A 19965-nucleotide genomic window follows, 5' to 3' on the forward strand; every position below is an offset into this window, starting at 1 on the left:
AGCGGCACGCGGAAGTTATCGGTGTGGATATCGGGCCGGAGGCGAACTGCGGCGTTCGATCACTTCCGCTTGCTCCCTGAGATTACAGAGCGCCCAGTTTCTGTGCATAAAATAAACTATGCCAAGCGAAACGAGAGGTTTAATCGAGTTTATCGTGGTAATTGCGCTTGGCCTGAGTGCCACTCGTACCTCGATCGACTGTTTACGCAGATAACTCGCGGTTACGTTGTTATTACGGCGCTGTTACTTTTCTTCCAGGTATTTTCCACTTTCGGTATTGAATTATGAAAATGAAATGCTTGTTCATACGTGGAGTAGTTAAAAACTTAAAAATCGTGATAATCAACAACGAAGTCTTTCAGCATAGCTATAATAACGATAACTAAGCGAAATCATGCATAGAACGTAATATACTGGCAATTCTTGTGTCACTTCCACGCCTGGTAAGACGTAATCGATGCCCACTCTTCTCGTATCTGTTACAATCACCGTTCCTTGAGTCAGCGGCTAGTTAATATTTATTGCATAGCTGCCATACTCTGAAAGCTGTGTACCTAGCTATCGATTCATTCAAATAGATTACCTATTCCGGTCTAATTGTGAACGTCTAAGGCACACGAAGCTATTAGATCATCTTACAACAACAAGATCCAGTTGAGGCATTCAGAAACGAGACGTACGCCAACAATATCCGTTCAAATGTATTAGCATAACAATTTCATAAAATAAATCAATGTCAATTAAAATTAACATTTCTATCTATTTATGCGTAAATCAATCTTTTCCGCCCATGTTCTCTTGCATAAGTCAATAAATGTGGTCTGTGCGGCAAGATATTTGTTATGCATCGACAGTTGATGGCCCGTGGTTATCGAAACAACGAGAGCCAAAGCATCGATTGTTCCCGACGATGATCCCATTCGTCAACAAATAATACGTAACCTGGCAAAAATATCAAGCGCGTATTACATCGGAATGGAACGACCCTGGTATCCGGCGCACTTAACCGGTTTCACGGTTCCAAGTTCAACCGGGTCGTCTCCATTCATGCGTCATTGCTCCAGGGTTAAACGGTCCAAGGAAGTGTGGCGCGGTGATTTAATCACTTTCGGTTTTTATTCGCTCCCCGCCACCTTGCACGCTGCTCAACGGTAGTTAGATCTAGTCACGATCTCGCACGATCTGCTCCGTTTCCGATCTATCGAAGATCACGAAAGAATCGGTTGAAGAACACGGAAAGCTTCGGCTTTGGCCGTTTCGGATCCTCCTTCGACGTTCGATCGATCAGTTGGTTCTCGTTATGACACGCGTTCTGTGTCTGTGGAAGACCAGCTGTTCGATTAGATACGATGAAAAAATTCAACGCGTTATTTCTTCCTCCGTCGTTGGTGTTATCTCTGGTTCACACGATGACCTATCTTTCGCAATAATGGCCAGACTGTTACCACCGCTTTTGCATCTCTTTACAGAAGATTGATTAGAGGCACGGATACAAAGAATCTTTCAGAGTTTATCTATTTTTTCCATTTCCAACTCAGCTTCGCGTAAAACCTCTTAACCATGGAAAACATGGCTTCCAAGAACAGCTGACTCTCTCGTAACCTTCATCCCGCGACTGTTCCTTCTGGAATCGATCGTACGACCATTCGTCGACCTATTCTTCGCACTGGGAGAGCAAGTGGCTCTCACGGCGAGCTACTTCTCGCTCGCTTTCCGTCCGTATACGCTCTAACGAACAAAGACTGAATTATTTTCGTGCGCGGGACGATTTCATGGAAGTGACCCCGCGACGCTACGACGGCGAAACGCTCTCTCGGGGTCCCTTCGTATTTAGGTCGCAAGCAACGCTCTCTCCTCTGCCCCGTGGCGAACCGTGCGACGTTGGATATGAGCCTTGTTCCAAATTTAGTGCCGGGCATGATCTCGAAAGGCTTCCACCCTCTCTTCCCCATCCTCCCGTCCCGTCGCCATAGCCCGGTTTCGCACGTTACTTCTCGACTCGGAGGTTTTTGGCGCTCGTGAAAGATTCCGGCAACGGCACATCGCGCTTGTCGGAAGCGTCCTCCATCTCGTATTTGACGTTTGTCGCGTGCATCGCGTACAACATCGGCAACTCGACATCTTGCTACTGACGCACAACGTTTGGCGAGAAGTTGCTGCAATATTCACCTATATCGGCGCGCTTTATTTATAGTGTTAATTGTCACGCGATAAGGATAATCTTGGCCGAGACTGCCGCTAACGACATGGTTTTTCGTGCGATTACGTGATTCTTCCGGGTACTCTAAAGTAGTTCTTTTACGCGAAACTTGCCTCATCCTACGAAACAAGATGATGTCTCGCATGATGCAATCACTGGGCATGACGAATATTCGTATACGCTTCGAGGTGTTAGAATAGTTGAATACCATTTATTATAATATTATTTGTATATTTCTCAATAGCAACTTCGAGGTGTTAAAACAGCGAATGAATATTTTTCCATGCAAAATATTGCGTTACACAGAGACAACTTTCGTTCTGTAAGAGCCGCTTAAGGTTTTCGAATGACGTTGATCGTTCGATCAGGTTTCGAAATCTTAGAGATGGATTCTGATGTTTGTGATTCATATGTACGTCTGTAAACGTTGTAGATTAACAACGCTGTTTCGAAGAAACTGTACTATAAATGACATCACTCGATATAGAAATCGATTACCGACAGCTGCACGAGTTCCCTCGCACTTTCTTATCAGATACGATTTTTTTCCCCTCGGTGAGCACAATCTTGCACGTTTACCAAAGTTTATCAGGCAACTGTTTCACCACGCGATACCCGCGGTGCGAGAAATATCACTCGAACCTAACAGAAGTACGATTGGAGTAGCAGTAAAACTCGGCCTTCGACTATTTTCTCTTGCAAAAGAGAAAAACCGCTCGCATCGTAACCGATATAGCGGATGCAGTAAATATGGGACAGACGTACGACACGATTGACTAATCTGAAATTTATTGTTCTCTCGAAGGTCAGGTGTGTGGAAACGAAAGTGAGCAGGACGATTCGAACGCCTACGCGACGGCCCACACTTTTCCTCGGGGTCCGCGTAATTGGAAGCGTGGCGAGGGCCATCGATCCGCTGCCGTTCCACTCCGAAACACTCGCGCGTTAATTAGCGATTCGAGTGTATCCAGCGGAAAAGAGTAGCTCTTATTGTAGCATGGATCTGCTGGTTGGAACGACCACGATCGATTCGCTTATCTCGCGAGTGGAAGCAATCCAAACCGCTCATGTGCAAACGGAAAGGCCGCTTCCCTATTTTCTTATGCAGTTTCTTTGAGTGGAATGGAATGTACACTACTAGCCAAAAATTCGGACCGTTGAATCATCCACATCCTCTTGCACAAATAGTATTATTAGCGACGTTTTACGGGTTTGCAAATTACAACTCATCAGTGTTGATAAATTATACGTAATAATAGCGGCTAGCTTAGTAATGTGACAAATAAAAGTTTTACGTCCGATGTTTTGAAACCGCAGGTCAGCTGACTGTTCCGTTCGATGTAAAATTACAAAATCGTAAAAACTATGCAAGTCGAGTTTATAATTTGCGACACGTCAATTCGTTAATATTATTAGCTAGTAAATTATCGTGCAACAGGACTCGTCCGAAATCATTACTATACAGGTAGCCATAGTAAATAATTTCCTTTGCGTCGATAATTTTTTAACCGAAGTATTTACTCAAGTAGAGTGCTATTTTCTCTGATTCTTGGATTTTATGAGATACATTCGATGGTATGAAACTTTTGCTAGTGTATATACCGATCGATCGTATCCATTCGTTTGGAACGAAACGAGGAAGCATTCTGAGGGAACGTGCGCAGAAACTACTTGCAGGATGGAATAGACGATCTGGGTCGTGGATAGAAGTCGGTCGTACCGATCCTATACCGAAATAGGTGCGAACAATATTCCACACGGTAGACTGATCGTACGAACTCGTCGGCCAGGTCGATCGTACTATCGCGCGATCCAAGGAGTCCGTAGAACACGGATAGACGTGGAAACTGGGTCGCGTTCGACTCGATCGTTGCACGACTCGAGGCCTCTGGCCGCGTCTCGTCGTAGGTCATTCTTCCTTTTTTTTCCTATTTTTCTTGCGCTTCTCGTACATGATTTAATCAGGAAGTAGCTCGGTTATCAGAAGCTTCCCATCAGCTGACACGCGATTAAGGGGATAAAGAGATTATTGGTTAATCAGGCTGGATATCGTGCATATTGACTCTAGGTTTAAGTAGTAATTATAGTTTCGTGGAATGTTGAAGCGTGGGAGAATAATTTACTCGAATTTTTCTTATTTCGTTTACCTTCGCCCTTTAGTTATTACTGCTACGTCCAAGGTAATTATTATAAAATTCATTTCCTTTTAATGCATGTAAAAACGAAGTTTTCAACGATTAATTCCGTTATGTTCTTTGGAACATTTCTGACATAAATGTATTTTTCCATCTAAAATACAAGAGAATAACGAATAGAATTTATTAGAATATAATCTAGAATTGAATATGAAAGTCTCTTTTCCTGTTGAAAGGAGAGCAAAATCGCGGCATAAAAATTGCAGAATCGTAAGAGGATCAAAGCCAAGGGAATCGTGTGTATCTATTAAAAGCTGTTTCTCCTCTCTCCGATTTTCTGCGAATTTGTTCCAAGGAAGACTCTGTTTTTCATTTTCTCGTACATTAAGCACGTTCGACGAATCATTGAAAATATCACGGCGATCTTCTTCGGATCGTATTTACAATGTCAAATTTTGAAAACGAACGAAGGGAATTTGCGGAAACGTACGAGCACGCAACAGGCGTCTGCGACTCGTTCCCAAAAGGCGGACTGGTAGGGTTTACTCCCTCAAAACGTTCGCGTACACCGTACGCGTGCGGTTACGCACAGAACGACTCGGTCGGCCTCGAGGACAATTTCCCGGATTGTCGTATAACTAAGAACAAAGTGAATGGCGGCCGGAACGATCCGCCGCGAAACGCGAGCGACGCGTAATCCAGTTAGTCAAGTCGGTCGACACTCACGAACGCTTAGAAACGTTCGCTCTCGAGTCAGCTGCTGACAATAATTGCGAGCGTTAATTTCGTTCCATTACACATATCATTACCCAGCACTTAAACGCGTCAAAAATAGTCGCGAGAATTGCATCATCTGTCGAATCTTCTCATGCGACGATTCCTCTAACTCTTCTTCGAGATCTTTTATTTCAAAGAAGCTTTGGGACTCGAATTCTTTGAATTGGATGACGATAGACTTAGATCTCGATTATAATCGTCACAGAACGTCGATTAACGTAGATCAAAGAAAAATTCGGGATGGTTCCTTGTAAGAGAAACTGAGAAATATGTAAAAATAGAAGATGATAATGAGAGATTCTTACATTTTCCTTTGGACATTTTGTTCTAAAATTAAATTAAATTAATATTAACTATTATGTACGAAATAGTTAGTACTGGTAGTAATTACCTTTCTTCAACATTTCCATGACATTTGCGGAATTTAAATTGCTCGAATTTGATAGCAGTAGACTTTGATATTTGATAGGAAGGAAGATATTCGTTGATCGATATTTGATAGCGTGGAAATCTGAAAGATTTAGGAGGATATAGAAACAGTGGAATAGTTTCGCTATGTCAGCTGAATCAGCGAAAGAATACGTGGTTAAAGTCGTACATTCCTACCAGGAGATACACGTGATAGAATAAAATCTCGTGAACCGTCACGCACGACGTATCGAAGGACGCAAGTGATATATACAGTCTCGTTATTGCGAATAATAACGTTGCGGAAATACGACCAATTAACTGGCACTCGGAATAATCAAGTGGGAGTAGCGACTTTATTCGCTGACCATAGTCTATTCGCGTATTTCGACTGCATCGATTCGATTATTCGATTCGATGTATTATCCGCATCCTAAATTCTATTACGTTCATTTCAATTATTCTCTTTGACATTACGCAAACTGTTCTTTAAATAATACTAAAAAGTATAATGAGTAAGAGAGAGAAAGAGATTTAACATTTTTCAAATAACGTTCGTGTCTGCCAAGAGGTAGATAGAAGGCGCATCATTCAAACAAATTATCGCCGTGTTGTGCGGATGTTACGTAAATATTTAATTGTGCAAAGAATAGCTCGCCAACCATACGACTGCATATTTCTCAAACGGTTATTTGCTACGTCTAGCTTTTCAATGAATCCTTCCATATGATAAGATCAACGGTACATCAACATTCTCATTACGAGCCGATCTTTTGCCGATTCAATTAACGTGTTTTCCATCAAACTGCGTACGCGAGCCGAGCTTTCTCATCCGGTCAGCCGAATTAATCGATTAGCGGCGAAAGCTTTCCTCCGAATTAATTGCAAGACGGTTGATTCGAAGAGGAACCCGTCGTTTAGCAGTTAAACGTTGCCGGACGCGTGCCGTCGTCGGTCAACTCGTCCGCGTGTAATTGAAGACTAATTGGAAAGCGGAATGCTCTGGTAATTTACCGTTTATTCGAGACGAGCGATACGTCAGCTATCTAAGTTCGCGCACGCACGCGTCCTCTATCCAACGTCTCTATTTTTTTCCTCTTCTTCTCTTTGTAGATTCACCCGTGCACACAGTGCACACTGCACACCCGTGTGCTCTAGTTCTACAAAGGAGAGGATTTCTTTCGGTGTGTGCTTCGAACGCGAATAGTTGCCGGTTCGGGGTCGAACGGTCGTTCGGGCAATCGTAGTAAGTTGCCTTCGGGATTTAGGTCAAACTACGCCCAGAAGCGAATTCCCTGCAATTCCTGGTACCTTGAACCCGTCCGGTGCCTCGTAAAACAATTCGCGCGCACCTCCGTGGAATAGTTGGTTGTTCGTTCGTTAGTCGATTCGTTTGGTTATGTCGTTTGCCTTTCGTGACGCGATTAACCAACCGTCCTTACGTTTTTTGTCGAACCTTCTCAAACGAACGGAACGAAGGCTGGCTTCGTGCCTGCAAGCTAGAGAAAGCGTCCAGTATGCAAAGTTCCCAACGTGGTCTGCAACGAGGTTACGAGCCTTGCTCGCGTCTCGAGCCTGCCGGCGCAGCGACTAATCCATTCGGAAGACTCGCTTCTCGCCAGTCAACTTCAAAATCAATTATCGAAACTTCGTTTTGACGGCCGTCGAGTGGCTAGACGTTACTTATAATAGCTCTGTCAATCATCTGGCAAAATTTTTCGCGTATTATTCCACCGATCGATGAGGGATATTGCACGTTTCGCTGTTTGTTCTGACGACAAGAAGCTTGGCAAAAGGATCGCCTCGAGCGGACGTAGTCGCGCGATCGCGCGACCCTGTTCGTCTACATTCGCGGAGGCGTAGTTGACATTCAGGTTAGCCGTCACGGCGCGTTCGAATTATTCCCAAGGAGCTTTGGCGACACTGTGTGTACAGACGTTGCTTCGAGCGATTTAGTATCCGCGATCATTGATGGAACCGGTGACAACTCGATAAAGTAACGAGATTTTGACGTCAGTCGAGAGCATCAGCGCTTGAGTTCGCTCGCCAAACTGAATCGCTTAGTTTTTAACGGCGCGGTGCTTCGATTACAAACGACCGATCATGATCTGTAGATAAATAAAACTCTCCTTATTCTTTCAAAACGCGTGTATCCTTGCAACGCGACAATCGAGGAATATTTCTCGAGAAACGTTGAAATCGCTAACGAGCGAATAATTATGTCGACAACGTTGTGCATGTAAAGGAATCGTTATCACGCGGATAGATAAGATACATCGAAAGTGAATTAAGCGCCGAATCGTTCTTCCTTTCGAGTCTTATGCAAATTTCAGCCTCTTAACGATTTTTAAACTGTACAGATATCGTTCTCTAGTTTACACTTTCACCTTGTTGCAATTCTCGCTACAAATTACCGGTTATTAAATTCCTAATAGCATTAATTAACGGGAACAGGAGTTTAACGATTGTAAGAACGCGTACTCGTGGATCGTTCCGCACGACGGTCACGTAGGAAAAAGAAGTAAAAGCGGAAGACTATTTTCCATTTGTTAATCGGCGTTCAACTTCGCGGAATAACGCTTCCATTCGCGTTCTAGACGAGAGCGCTCGACACTTTACGTAAGTGACGCTGGACAGTTACGAAACAACCATTAAACTTCGCTTAGTTCCACGCGTTCCTTCCTAAACAAATCAATGCAATTTATCCCCTTCGCGGGTAAAATGGTCGGAAGCCGCTATAGGCCAGGGCATAATTTCACTGGCGAACCCGCGCAGGACCGGTTACCGATCGTGACTGTTTCGTAAGACACACCTGCGAATCATTATCCCTCGTCTACCTTGGCTTTCCCCGGCAATATAGCGATTCCATTTGGCCGCGCGAAATAGCCAAATCTCTTTCTTTCTTTCTTTCTCGTCGCCGCTCGTCAATGTTATATCGGAGAACGCTCGTTTCTACTTCGACGCTGATCCAAGTATTTCATAACACGACCTATGGCTATTCGCGCTCCTTTAATGCTATTATTAATTTATTATATGCATATATATGATTGGGGTTATTAGCGAAATTTTGTGCCAGTACAAATAGATTCTGTTGTAAGATAGTAACGATAATAAAACAGACAAGATTTTATAAGTGGATTTTATAAATGACAAGTCACTCGATTATGCTATTTTATAAAATCGTAAGACCGTAGAAGGCAAGATTACGAAGAGTTTATTACTTTCTCAGAAATTTATGATTCAATATGTAATTCAATTTATTAATATTATTAGTTGATAAATTATCGTGCTGGTATCAGTGTCGTATCAGTCCAACCTCTGACGAAACTTACAATGCTGGTCAAAAGAACGTTCGATGTTTATGCTTGCGTATATGATAACGATCATCTTCGAACGAATCTTTAAACAAATTCGTGTCGTTTATATTATTGTTCCTTGTTTAATACGATTCGATTTTGTAGAATTAAGGTGCATTCTAGTATCGTTCGTCGTCTTAAATTTTCTTTCGATCGTGTCAATCGCAATGCTTGCAAGATGTCAGAATTTCTCTTTTAAAAACCTACCTACGGAAACCTCGATTCTTGGCAATTATTATGGCACCTTGATTAAAGTGCCTGTTTCGCAACTCGACAGAATATTTTCCCTCGAACCCTTTCGCATGGGGCAAATCTGTCTGTGCAAAATAAACGTGTACGTACAGTCCTTTGTTAGGAACGGATGGAGAAGCATCAAGAAAGAATGTGCTCCCATTCTCCTCTGAATAAACATTTTCCATTTTCTGGTAAACTCGGCTTGGCTGGCGGGGCTGAAAATAGCAACGGAAGCAACGACCGCGGCTTCGACGCCTCGACACCGATGTACAGGGTGGAACGTGCGAATGTCGACCGCAGGAAAATCGTCTAGGGGTGAATTCGGGATATTTGAAATAAAGTTCGACCTACGCTCGACCTTGTTTTCTCGAGTTCTCCTCGATAATTTATCGGGCACCAGCGAACATATTTGCAAAAGATACTCGAGATTTGTCACCATCGATCTCCGCAAATCCTGTATTTTCTGAGTCATCTCGTTCCTCGACTCTCGAGGAAGCACGTTTGGATTACTTTTCACGCGAGAACCTGTAATACAATTTAATTGGAGTCGAACGGAAGTGGCTTTATACGCGGTGAGCTGACTTACTCTACATATAGATATATATGCAGAAAACCGAGCATGTAGGTCCGATAAAAGCTTGTAATATAGATGGACTTGTCAAGGTCGTTGCAAGGTTAGTCGCGATACCATGACCTTTGACTTCTTCCTGTTAGAGGGACTGAAATCGCAACGTATTTATCATCGAATCAGTTTTTCCGATATTTCGGTGACCTTAGAGTTGCCTTGACACCGCGACCTACTTCGTTTTTTCTTCTCTGGATCTCCGCGCGAATTTGAATTCCACGAGTTCGGTTACGCTAATAGAACACCTTGGACGAGCGTTGCGTACCAGCGTTACGAGTGTTGGTCCCATACGTCGAGCAATTTTTCTTATTTCTATCAAGTGTCACACCCAATATATCTTCGAATAAACGGCCCACCGTCTCTGGCGCCGGTGCTCTCGCGGAGCGTGAATAATAGCGCGCAGTTTTAGTGGTCGTCCGAATCGCGTGGGATATTTCAGTGTGTAAGAAAACAGCTCGCTCGAAACCAACGCACGAGCGTAAGAAGGAAAAAAGAGGGAGAAGATGGAATCGAAAATCTTATTCTCGCGAGAAACGTAGAATCGTTGACCCGGTCGCGTGCAAGCTCTTTCCACGGCTATACAGTATGAAATTTTCAAAAACACTTGGCAACGCCCGTTGAATAAAAGACGCGGCAGCGTTATCATGGACGTCGATCGATTTCCCACGCGCGAGACTTGCCAAGGAGGAACGGTGTGTCGCGCCCTCCGCCTCCTTTTCCTTCGTTCTTTCTTGTGTATTTATTCGAAACATTTGAAAACGACTGGCGTTTTATTGTTACAGTGGTCTACTGCGACTACACCGCTTCTGGAAGGTCGCTGCAATTTCTCGAAGAGTACATTGCGAAGGAGGTGCTGCCATATTTGGGCGACACCCGAGCGTCCACGTCCATCTGCAGCCTTCAGTCTTCTCTGTTCAGGTAAGACGATCGAGAGACGCCCTCTCCTTTCCATATTCTTCCTCCATATTTTCTCTCTCTCTTTCTCTTGGTAGATAGCATATATATATATATGCTATCAGCGTGTGACTGGACCACCGAATGATCACGATAACGATCGAGGTCGCGGCGAGAAGCACGCGCACGCATTTATACACGGTCGACGATTATCGAGCGCGACACATCCGCGTTCACCAGCTGCCGCTTCCCAGAACCAATTCCAGTTACTGGTCAGCCTATTAATCGAGATATTGTAGCTATTCGCGGACCAACACGATCCGTCGTCCGTTCAATCGTTCGTCCTGTTGTTCGTACGCGACCGTTGTGTACTTACGTACGTCGCGGATCGCATCGTTAGAAAGTATCCGAGCATGCGCTATGAATTTGTAATCGTCGATTTCCTACGCGAAATTAGCATATCGTACCGCGTGCAACGTACGATTCCGGTTGACGTACCGTTTCTGCGGTAAACGAGACTCGTTTTTTGCGCCAGTCGACCGTACACGAGCCTTTCTATTTCTCCGCCGACCCGTACAATTTCGCCTCCATTCCACGCATTCCGTTCGCGACACGTTTCGTTTCATATCTCAGGTTCATAGTCGATCATAGCCGCCGATAGTTGTCCGTTTGCTCGCTGTTGGCATAGTTTTCGATCGAAAAGGTTGTCCCGCGCGAAGCGACCCCGTTATCCCTAAATCTCACGCGGTCGAACGTGTAGGGGTGGTTCCGCACAGCGTCCCATTCCCTGGCGCTCATGTCCCAGATCAATATCCCCACCGAGTCGATTCCCGACCGCTTACCGGCTGTCCAACTGCACCACCAAGCCAGTCACGACAATAACGCGCCTTTTTCGTCACGCGACTTTTATATGGTTACATCCGAATCGCGTTTCTCACTTAAACCGGAGATAAGCGAGAGGTCAGAGGGAAAGTGGTACGAGCGAGAATGTTTGTGATTTGGGAAAATTGTGGCGAAAGTTGAACTTTGGTAGAGAGAAATCATACGCATGGTTCTGAATATTAACGTGAATACTACCGGAATGATTTAAATGACTAGTTGGTATCGTTTTTCTTATTAATTTTATAAATTTATAACACTTTCATTTGCAAAGTGTATGGATAAAAAATTTTTTCTCCCTGCAATTTTTACGTATTTCTTTATACCAATACTTTTATTTAAGTTCCTTTGATACAAGTTTTATACTCTGCTGGTTCTCAGCAGTTGTAGCGCTAAAACGCTAACAAAATTTACCAGAAGAATACTGATATTTTTGGAGAAAAATGTACTTGTACCGTTTTTCCACCCATCCCTTCAAATCTTCTGTTTAAGCGATTGAAGCAGCTTCAGAAACAGAGTAACGCAAATGTGATTCGCCGTTATTCAATGTACACGTAACAAGCGGTAAAAGTATGAACGATACGTTGCACAATACAACCCTGACGTGGTTATGGACGGATGCTTTTCGGTTAGGCGAATAAACATTGCACCTTTTACTAAGATCTAAATAATTTATTAACTAAAGCTTATTCCTTGAGCATCGCGGCTATCGTTTGCTACATTAAGAAACATATAACGTAATTTACTTGCACGTCACGGGTAACGGGCACTGACATTCTTCGTGTCGAGACTCGTGATCGTATTCCTAACGATTGTCGGCTATCCTTTTGCTCCGATTCAGGTGTTATATTTTTTAGGGGTTGTATATGGTGCTGGCAAAGGCATCCGTAGCTTTATCTTTCCACCCGCTGACGTGTTTTTGTCTAGAGTAGACGCGCGTGTAGATTTCCGCGTTCAAATAACACGTGGAGTCAGAGTATCATCGTGGTAGATATTACTACCACGCGTGTTTTGGAAGCCACCATTTATACTTTTTCCAACCATAATTCTATCTAAACCTATCGAGAGAACTTCGTATAAACGAATTTCACGTAGCGAAAGTCCATAGTTTTTTTCCTACTGTTCGTGACATCCTATGCGTATAATGCAATCTCTCGTTCAGACAAATGAACTTAATCGGCAGAAATTCGTGTATCTGATTAAAATTTCGTTGCCATATAAATGGACTTGGAAGAAGCATGTTTTCCTATAGCGATCATAAGCTTCGTCCTACTTGCGTTTCTCTGTTCGAGGCGACCTCAACGATCGCCAATGAAACTCGAGATCTCTAGACGTTCTTGAGAAACGCGAACGAGCATCGTTTGTTCTCGATTCGACAAACAGCAGCGACTTTACGATCGTTAATAGCCACGGGAGGACGAATCGATGTATCCTGACGGCAAGGATCTTTACAGACACGAAGCCAGAGACATTGTTCGACATGCGGTGGGAGCTGGCGAGCAGGATGCTGTGCTGTTCACGGGTCAAGGCACGGCGGCTGCCCTTCGTACGCTTTTGCGACACCTCGATGTCTCCAAATCCACCGTGGTGTTCGTGGGACCGTTCGAGCATCACGCAAATCTCCGGCCTTGGCGTGAGCATGGCGTCAGGGTAAGCAGACGATACGATATTTTGAAAACAGCGAATCGAAAGTATTCTCGTCGATGAAAACGTTTGATGCGTTTCAATGTAAACGTAAATGTTGTGAAAGACATTGAGAGTTCCACTGAGGATATTTTCGAGTCGTTATTCCTTCCTGTTTTCGAACAATCTCCTTGTTAGTGAATTATAAGATATTAAGTAGCTGGAAATGAGTTAACCTTTTAATATGATTTTGAATAATTTGTTTATTTCCTCTCTCAGTAGGGAATAAGTAAATCTATTTCGAGCCGGCTGTTGAAAATTTAATAATCGATACGTTCCTGGAATAGGCGTAGTATTTAAAAGTAAGAAGAAGTTTCTACGGTGATAAGTTCTGGTACGCCTTTGTTCGGAGCGAAGAGAAGTCTTTGGAATGTGCCTTTTGAACGAAACTCGTGGGGAAACTTCGAAGAGTCTTTGACACTTCGCAGAACACGAATGCGTGATACATGTTATTCCGGAACTAAGCCATTTGCAATTCTTTCCTTTGAAGCGACTCCAACTCGCCAGGCATCGCTATAAAATTCTCGGTATAAATAAAATACGATCTTTTGTCCGCGTTACTGACGCAAAAGTGTTTCTCAAATGCGTATTGTTAATCGTTTTTAAATTGCTAGAACGTTCAACAAGTCATCGAAGAACATAGAATATTCAGAAATAGAGATTATACTGCAAGTGTAATCGTGCGTTCGCGTGAGCAAGTACCGACTTAGGATCGATAACATCGTACGGCAAAAGTGGAACCGTAAAAGTAGAACACTAAAAATAGGGCAGAGAGTATGCAAGTAGTATAATACTTTATAATAGAATAATATTTGTTTATAACATTAAAACGTTTATCGTAGATAGTACGAGTGTCCGAGACTCGAGAAGGTTTCTTGGATCTGAACGATCTCGAGCGGAGCCTGATCAAAGTTCGAAGCGAAGGTGTTACGCAAATGATCGGATGCTTCAGCGCTGCCAGTTGCATAACCGGGGTTTTGGCAGATGACGTCGCCACGACCCTTCTACTGCATCAGTATGGGGCACTTAGCGTCTGGGATTACACCACAACAGGTAACAATGATGCACGTGGAAGTCGATATACGCGTGGAAACAATGAAAGATTCAACGCGACGTAATGTTTGCACCCTTTTCTGACAAAAGTATATTATCACGACCATTCGATCCTGATCGATCAGGCACGCGTATTATCAGTCGCATAAAAATTGTTATCTCCGTATCGTATGAAATTTCTTTCTTCTTTTGTTACCTGAAATAGAACAATATCGTTGTAAATGTTATTTCAACATAATAGAAGATAGGAGAAAAATTGTACGATTCCGTTGGAAGTTTGATCTATAGAAAGATAAGGGAAATGTAGAGATTTGTTTGTACGTGGTGCTTGAAGATTGATTTTTAGAGAAGATGAATGCAACTTGAGTTGGCAATGCGATTACGCATGTAAGTAGAAAGTGACGGTGACGATCAGATTGAAGTCGTTATCCGTTGAAGAGTCTGGTATTTATCTGGTTATAATCAATGAAACTAGTAATTACCGGATGACAATCACTTACGGATACCGTGATCTTTAAAGTGGCAGACGTAGGAACAATACAGTTTTTCACAGATAAAAGAGATGTTAAATACCTTGTTCTACAAAAGGATATGTAAACGCTAGAACAACTAATCGCCTCAGTTTATCGCCATTAACGAATTGATAAGAGTTATTATCGTCATCAACGAGTATAATTATTCGCAATTTTTCGATTTTAAAGAAACTATTTCAAAGAACGGCGAGCGTGTTTGCGTGTCTCCGTTCGAAATAATTTTCTTATTGTTATTAATGTATAGAAGGAATATACACAGTTGCTACAAAGTATTATTTCAATGAAACGTAGAACTTGTTGAAAACCTGTTTCGTTGAGAAACAAGTAAAAATAAGGGTACGCGCAGATCGTTTTTACGACCACTGCATTAAATCAATAGAAATTTTTATATCTCTAGTGTTAATCAATATTATACTTCATAGTATTATGATTTTTTCATAGACGATAGCTAAAAAGTGATCGAACGAATTTGCTGTAAAAGCTTAAAGTAACATTTATAGAAACGTATATTCTAGAAATACATCTATTTTTCAGCCCCGTACATTCAAATCGATATGAATCCACATCTACCCGGCGTCGGGGAGACGACCGTGCACAAAGACGCGATTATTTTCGCCGGGCACAAGTTCATCGGTGGAGTTCAATCCCCTGGCGTGCTCGTGACCAAACGGTCCCTGTTGAAAGATAAAATTGCCACGGAGGACATGCGGGACTCTCATCACTATCACCGGGATCCGGAACTCTGCGAGGAGAGTGGCACCGCGGGTGTCGTCGAGACCATCAGATGCGGACTCGCTGTGCAACTGAAAGAGAACGTCACGCCGCGAGCGATCGTCACTCGTCAAGATAAGATTTCCAGGTACGTTTTTTTACACGTCTGCAACAAAAATGTAACGTGAATTAACAATTTCATTGTTGAAAAGTCGATCAAAATCGACGAATATCGAGCTTGTTATCGTCTAAAAGCAAATCCTCGTACAATCGTAGCAAATCGTACAATCTGGTTACCATTTTCTTTCATGTTTGGTGAACTTGTTTGTTTCAAATACGATATGTGACACGTGCGGTGCTCGCGAGGAGGAAACGTCACCGATATCGTGGAAATATTTATAGCCGATTTATACAGCAGAATGGTAGATATCGGGAAGGGGAACGTCTTCAACGCCAGACCTCCTGGAGCTCTGATTCGACTGAAATCGATTGGCAGTACGAGACTGCTTCCTTGATTGCGAATCGCTGATGGAAATAACTCGATTATTTCTTTTTTTAAATTTCTACCGGCCGATTCTCGTACATTAAAACGTCGGTTGCTACGGTCGTTACTGGCGATTAGTCGTTAGACTTTAGCATCGATGGTTGATGATGTGAGAATTAATAGAAACAATTGTAAACTAATTTGTAGATTAATAATGTAAAATACTGGATACATAAGAAAGCGGTTAAAAGATGTTCATAATAAGCGTGTCACGTATAAATGACAGTACTTCGGTGCTGCAGATAAGAAACATGAAATTTGCATGACAATCAGCGAGATAACAAAACCAAATTGCAATGTTCTTGAGCAACCACGCGATATAAAGGAAGGCTGTGATCGACTTTGAGCGAAGGACGTCCGCGCACAATGTTTTCGAAGATCATTTCGATCGATGCTGCAAGTGGATTGTATTTGTAAAACATGATCGATGTTTCCTGTTTGTGTAGGCAAGTGTTGGCACACGTACGCACGATTCCGGAACTAATTCTGCTCGGTAGCGGCTCGCAGAATGTTAAGAGGCTGCCGATCTTTTCGTTTATGGTGCGTCATCCGCGGGGCACGTTCCTTCACCACAACTTCGTGTGCGCCGTGTTGAACGACGTGTTCGGTATACAGGCGCGTGGCGGGTGCGCGTGTGCCGGACGTTACGCTCACGATCTGATGGGAATCGACCAGCAACTCGCCAAGAAATACCAGAAGGCGTTGATAGAGGGGTACGAAAGTTGAAAACTTCATTTGGACCGTATCAAATAATTACGGTGCATGACACCGTTAAATAGAACGTACTTGCCTGCGCAATCTAACCGGGTTACCTTATCGTTTCCAGGGAACGGAACACCGAGAACGAAGAAACGAACGCCGAAGGTCTGAGGCCGGGTTTCGCGAAACTCTCCTTCCCTTACTTTATGTCTGAGGCAGAAGTGGCGTTCGTACTGGAGGCACTAAAAATGGTAGCAACGGAAGGTTGGAAATTGCTGCCGCAGTACGTGCTCAACTCGGATACGGGTGAATGGCGCCACCACACGAATAGCGTGTTCAAAGAGCGAAAGTGGCTCAGCTCCATCAGATACACAGACGGGAAGATGAACGCTTCCGAGAGACGAGTATCCGGCACTGGTGTACTTCCGCAGAACTACGGCGACTGTTTGCAGACAGCGCGCAACATTTTCAACCGGGCTAGGAAAATGGCGCAGAGGTATCCACTGCAGATAGATCGTAGCTACAACATCGTGTCGGAACGGCTGGAGTCTTTACGATGGTTCATGCTGCCGAGCGAGGCGCAGGATCTCCTTCTGGGTAACTCGCAGAACGTGAAGCAAGACGTGCCTTTCAGTCCGATGCTATCTTGGAACAAGCACAACCATCACACGCCGACTACAACGCACGACAGCTTGGTCAATTGCCTAGCCTTGGCTAATAACATTCGTCGACTGAACAGCGACATTCCTCGAGCGGGAAACGCTCCGATCTCGTCGAATTCACCTAGACACAGAAGTCTTCCGGTATTGAGTACAGTCAGGAGAACTCTGTTGAGCGCGGCCGAATTCCAAACTTCTTCGTCCAATCCAGCGAACAGCAACGAGGAGGAACAGACGTCGTCCATTACCACCGTGGTCGATCGAAATACCGAATCAGCCGGTGAGAGGTCACCGGCTACTTGTCCGAGTTCTCCGATGCCCGTGAGGTTCGCGGTTGGCGAAGCGGTCACGACATCGGCTCTCAGCACGATGTCTCACGCGGGCAGCAGGCCAATTAAAGAGCAAAGAGATTCGATAGACTCCACCAACGCTGGTCGTGCCAGGTGCAACTCTCTCGGTAGCACCAGCGGCGGTGGCAACGATTCGGGGAACCGAAACGTCGCATCGTCCTCGTCCTCCCCAATTCCACTGCTTCCGCTGAGCCCGCAAACCTTGACTAGTCTGGGATTAAGTGGAAATAATGGCAACTCCTCGAAGCACAGACGACATCACTGTAGTTGCAGCAGTCAAACGGATTTGAATTCTTTGGAGCTGGACAGTAGCAGCCCCAGTCATTCGATCTTGTCGTTAAATTGTCATAACCCAACATCGCCTCCGTCTTCGTATTCCTCTGTCTATGATTATACGGAAAGATTCGTAGGGGGAGGTAGGTCGTCACCAGTTTCAGCGAACGGCGGTCAAAAGTCAGAAGACGATCTGAGAGCTTACGTGAAAGAGGTGACGAAGGAATTAGCGACGGAGATTAAGTCAGAGATCCGAGAAGTGATATCCAAGGTCGACGATGCGCTGTCGGAAACGAACACTTCCGAGAACACGCCGCAACATCATTCACGCAATCTAAGCGCCATTAGTCAGTTGTCCGTGGAGGACAAACAGACAAGACACGATTCGTTCACTGCGAGCGATATCGCGGAATATTTGATGGAATTCTCGAAGGAAATGGCTAGCGAGGTGAAGTCAGAGATCAGATGTATGGTTAATGCCGTGGACGGTTTGCATAGACACTCTCCAGATGCTTCGGCTTCGGATGTGTCGTCGAATGGTTGCGGCTCGCCGGATAGAGGGAGGATCGTTCAATCTTCCTCATCGCCCAGAATGTCGAGCGCCAGACGAAGCGGACCAATAGAGATCTCTGGGAAGATCGGAGAACTGACTCAACAGGAAAGCAAAATGTCCAGCGAGTGTTCTTCGGACGAGACGGTAATTTACGTGATGAAGCCAGCTGAGAACGAACAGATGGTTCGCAACCAATCGAAAACCGACGACGAAGAAGTGGTACACGACTTGGATGACGATTTAAACGACGACGATTCTCAAGAACGCGGTGGTTTGGAGATCGGAGACGCGCGAAAGATTCTTCCCAAAATTTATTCCGCCGTGAATTCCGTTAGTTCCCAAGACAGTGGTATCAATTTATCTTTCCACGAGAGCGACAAGTCTCTAGATTCGGTTGATTTAAAGCGTAGCAGCAGCGCAGAGTCCAATTCGACCAACAGTTACGGTCGCAAACCAAGAGCAAGTTCGATGACCGCGTTATCCAATAAATCAAGTTGCAAGCAACAAGTCCGTCAAAACGATGACTTTTCTGAAGACGAGGAATGTTCGAGCGATCTCAAGGAGGAAGAAGATGGAGACCAGGGAGCGACATTTGACTCGAAGGACGGGAACACCGAACTGTCCCGAGTTCAGTGGCATTGTCCGCCGAAGAACATTTGGAAGCCAGCTGTCGAGGCAATGCAAGAGTTCGATATGATTCGAGACAACGATAGAGTGCTGGTCTGCTTGTCGACTAACGGCAAGAGTTCCTTGTCCTTGTTACACACGTTGCACCAGTACCGATTCTACGTAAGATCAAAGGGCGTGGACTTTGAGATCGGAGCAGCCACGGTGGACGCAAACAGATTCGACCCTCTGGAACTAATGAGCTATCTGAAGGCTCTGGACGTCCCTTACTTCTACGAAGAACAGAGCAGCGAATTCAAGTGCAGCAGCGGTGACAATCAGCCTGAAGAAGAAACTGTGGACGCCAGTGGAGCGTGTAGCTTCTGCAACCGAGAGATCAGGTCGCAGTTATACGCGATCGCCAAGCGGCATAAATACAACGTGCTGGCTGTTGGCCAGCACTTGGATGATCTTACCGAGAGTTTCTTCGTCTCGGTGTTTCACAGTGGCAAGCTGAAAACCATGAAGGCGCACTATTACATACGACGTCAAGATCTCAGGGTCGTACGACCATTCGTATACACCCGAGAAAAAGCGTTGAGACAGTTCGCCGATAGTAAGAAGCTGTTGGTTTCACGGGAAAGCAGGTCAACTGACCTTCCCGAGGTAAGCTTCTCCTATAGTTTATTTATATCTTTGATTGTTCGTCGTAGCGTATCTCTTTGCTCATCCTTTAATTAAACGCGATCGATAATTCTCACGTACTTTCCCCTCGATGATTTCGTTCTTGACA

At 44.3% G+C, this 19965-nt stretch overlaps 1 protein-coding gene across 1 annotated transcript in view; it reads left to right on the forward strand.

Moving 5' to 3' along the window:
* Positions 1–19965, forward strand: part of LOC138180989 (uncharacterized) — a 54122-nt gene that overhangs the window by 30983 nt on the left and 3174 nt on the right. The window contains exons 2-7 of the mRNA XM_069115405.1: positions 10518–10653; positions 12963–13158; positions 14034–14244; positions 15312–15636; positions 16479–16745; positions 16859–19838. Of these exons, the coding sequence (XP_068971506.1) occupies positions 10518–10653; positions 12963–13158; positions 14034–14244; positions 15312–15636; positions 16479–16745; positions 16859–19838 (4115 nt within the window). The remainder of the gene's footprint in view (positions 1–10517; positions 10654–12962; positions 13159–14033; positions 14245–15311; positions 15637–16478; positions 16746–16858; positions 19839–19965) is intronic.

Source organism: Bombus flavifrons, chromosome 6 (genome assembly GCF_040668555.2).
Source record: "Bombus flavifrons isolate JBK064 chromosome 6, iyBomFlav1_principal, whole genome shotgun sequence".
In the NCBI taxonomy this organism is placed as follows: domain Eukaryota; kingdom Metazoa; phylum Arthropoda; class Insecta; order Hymenoptera; family Apidae; genus Bombus; species Bombus flavifrons.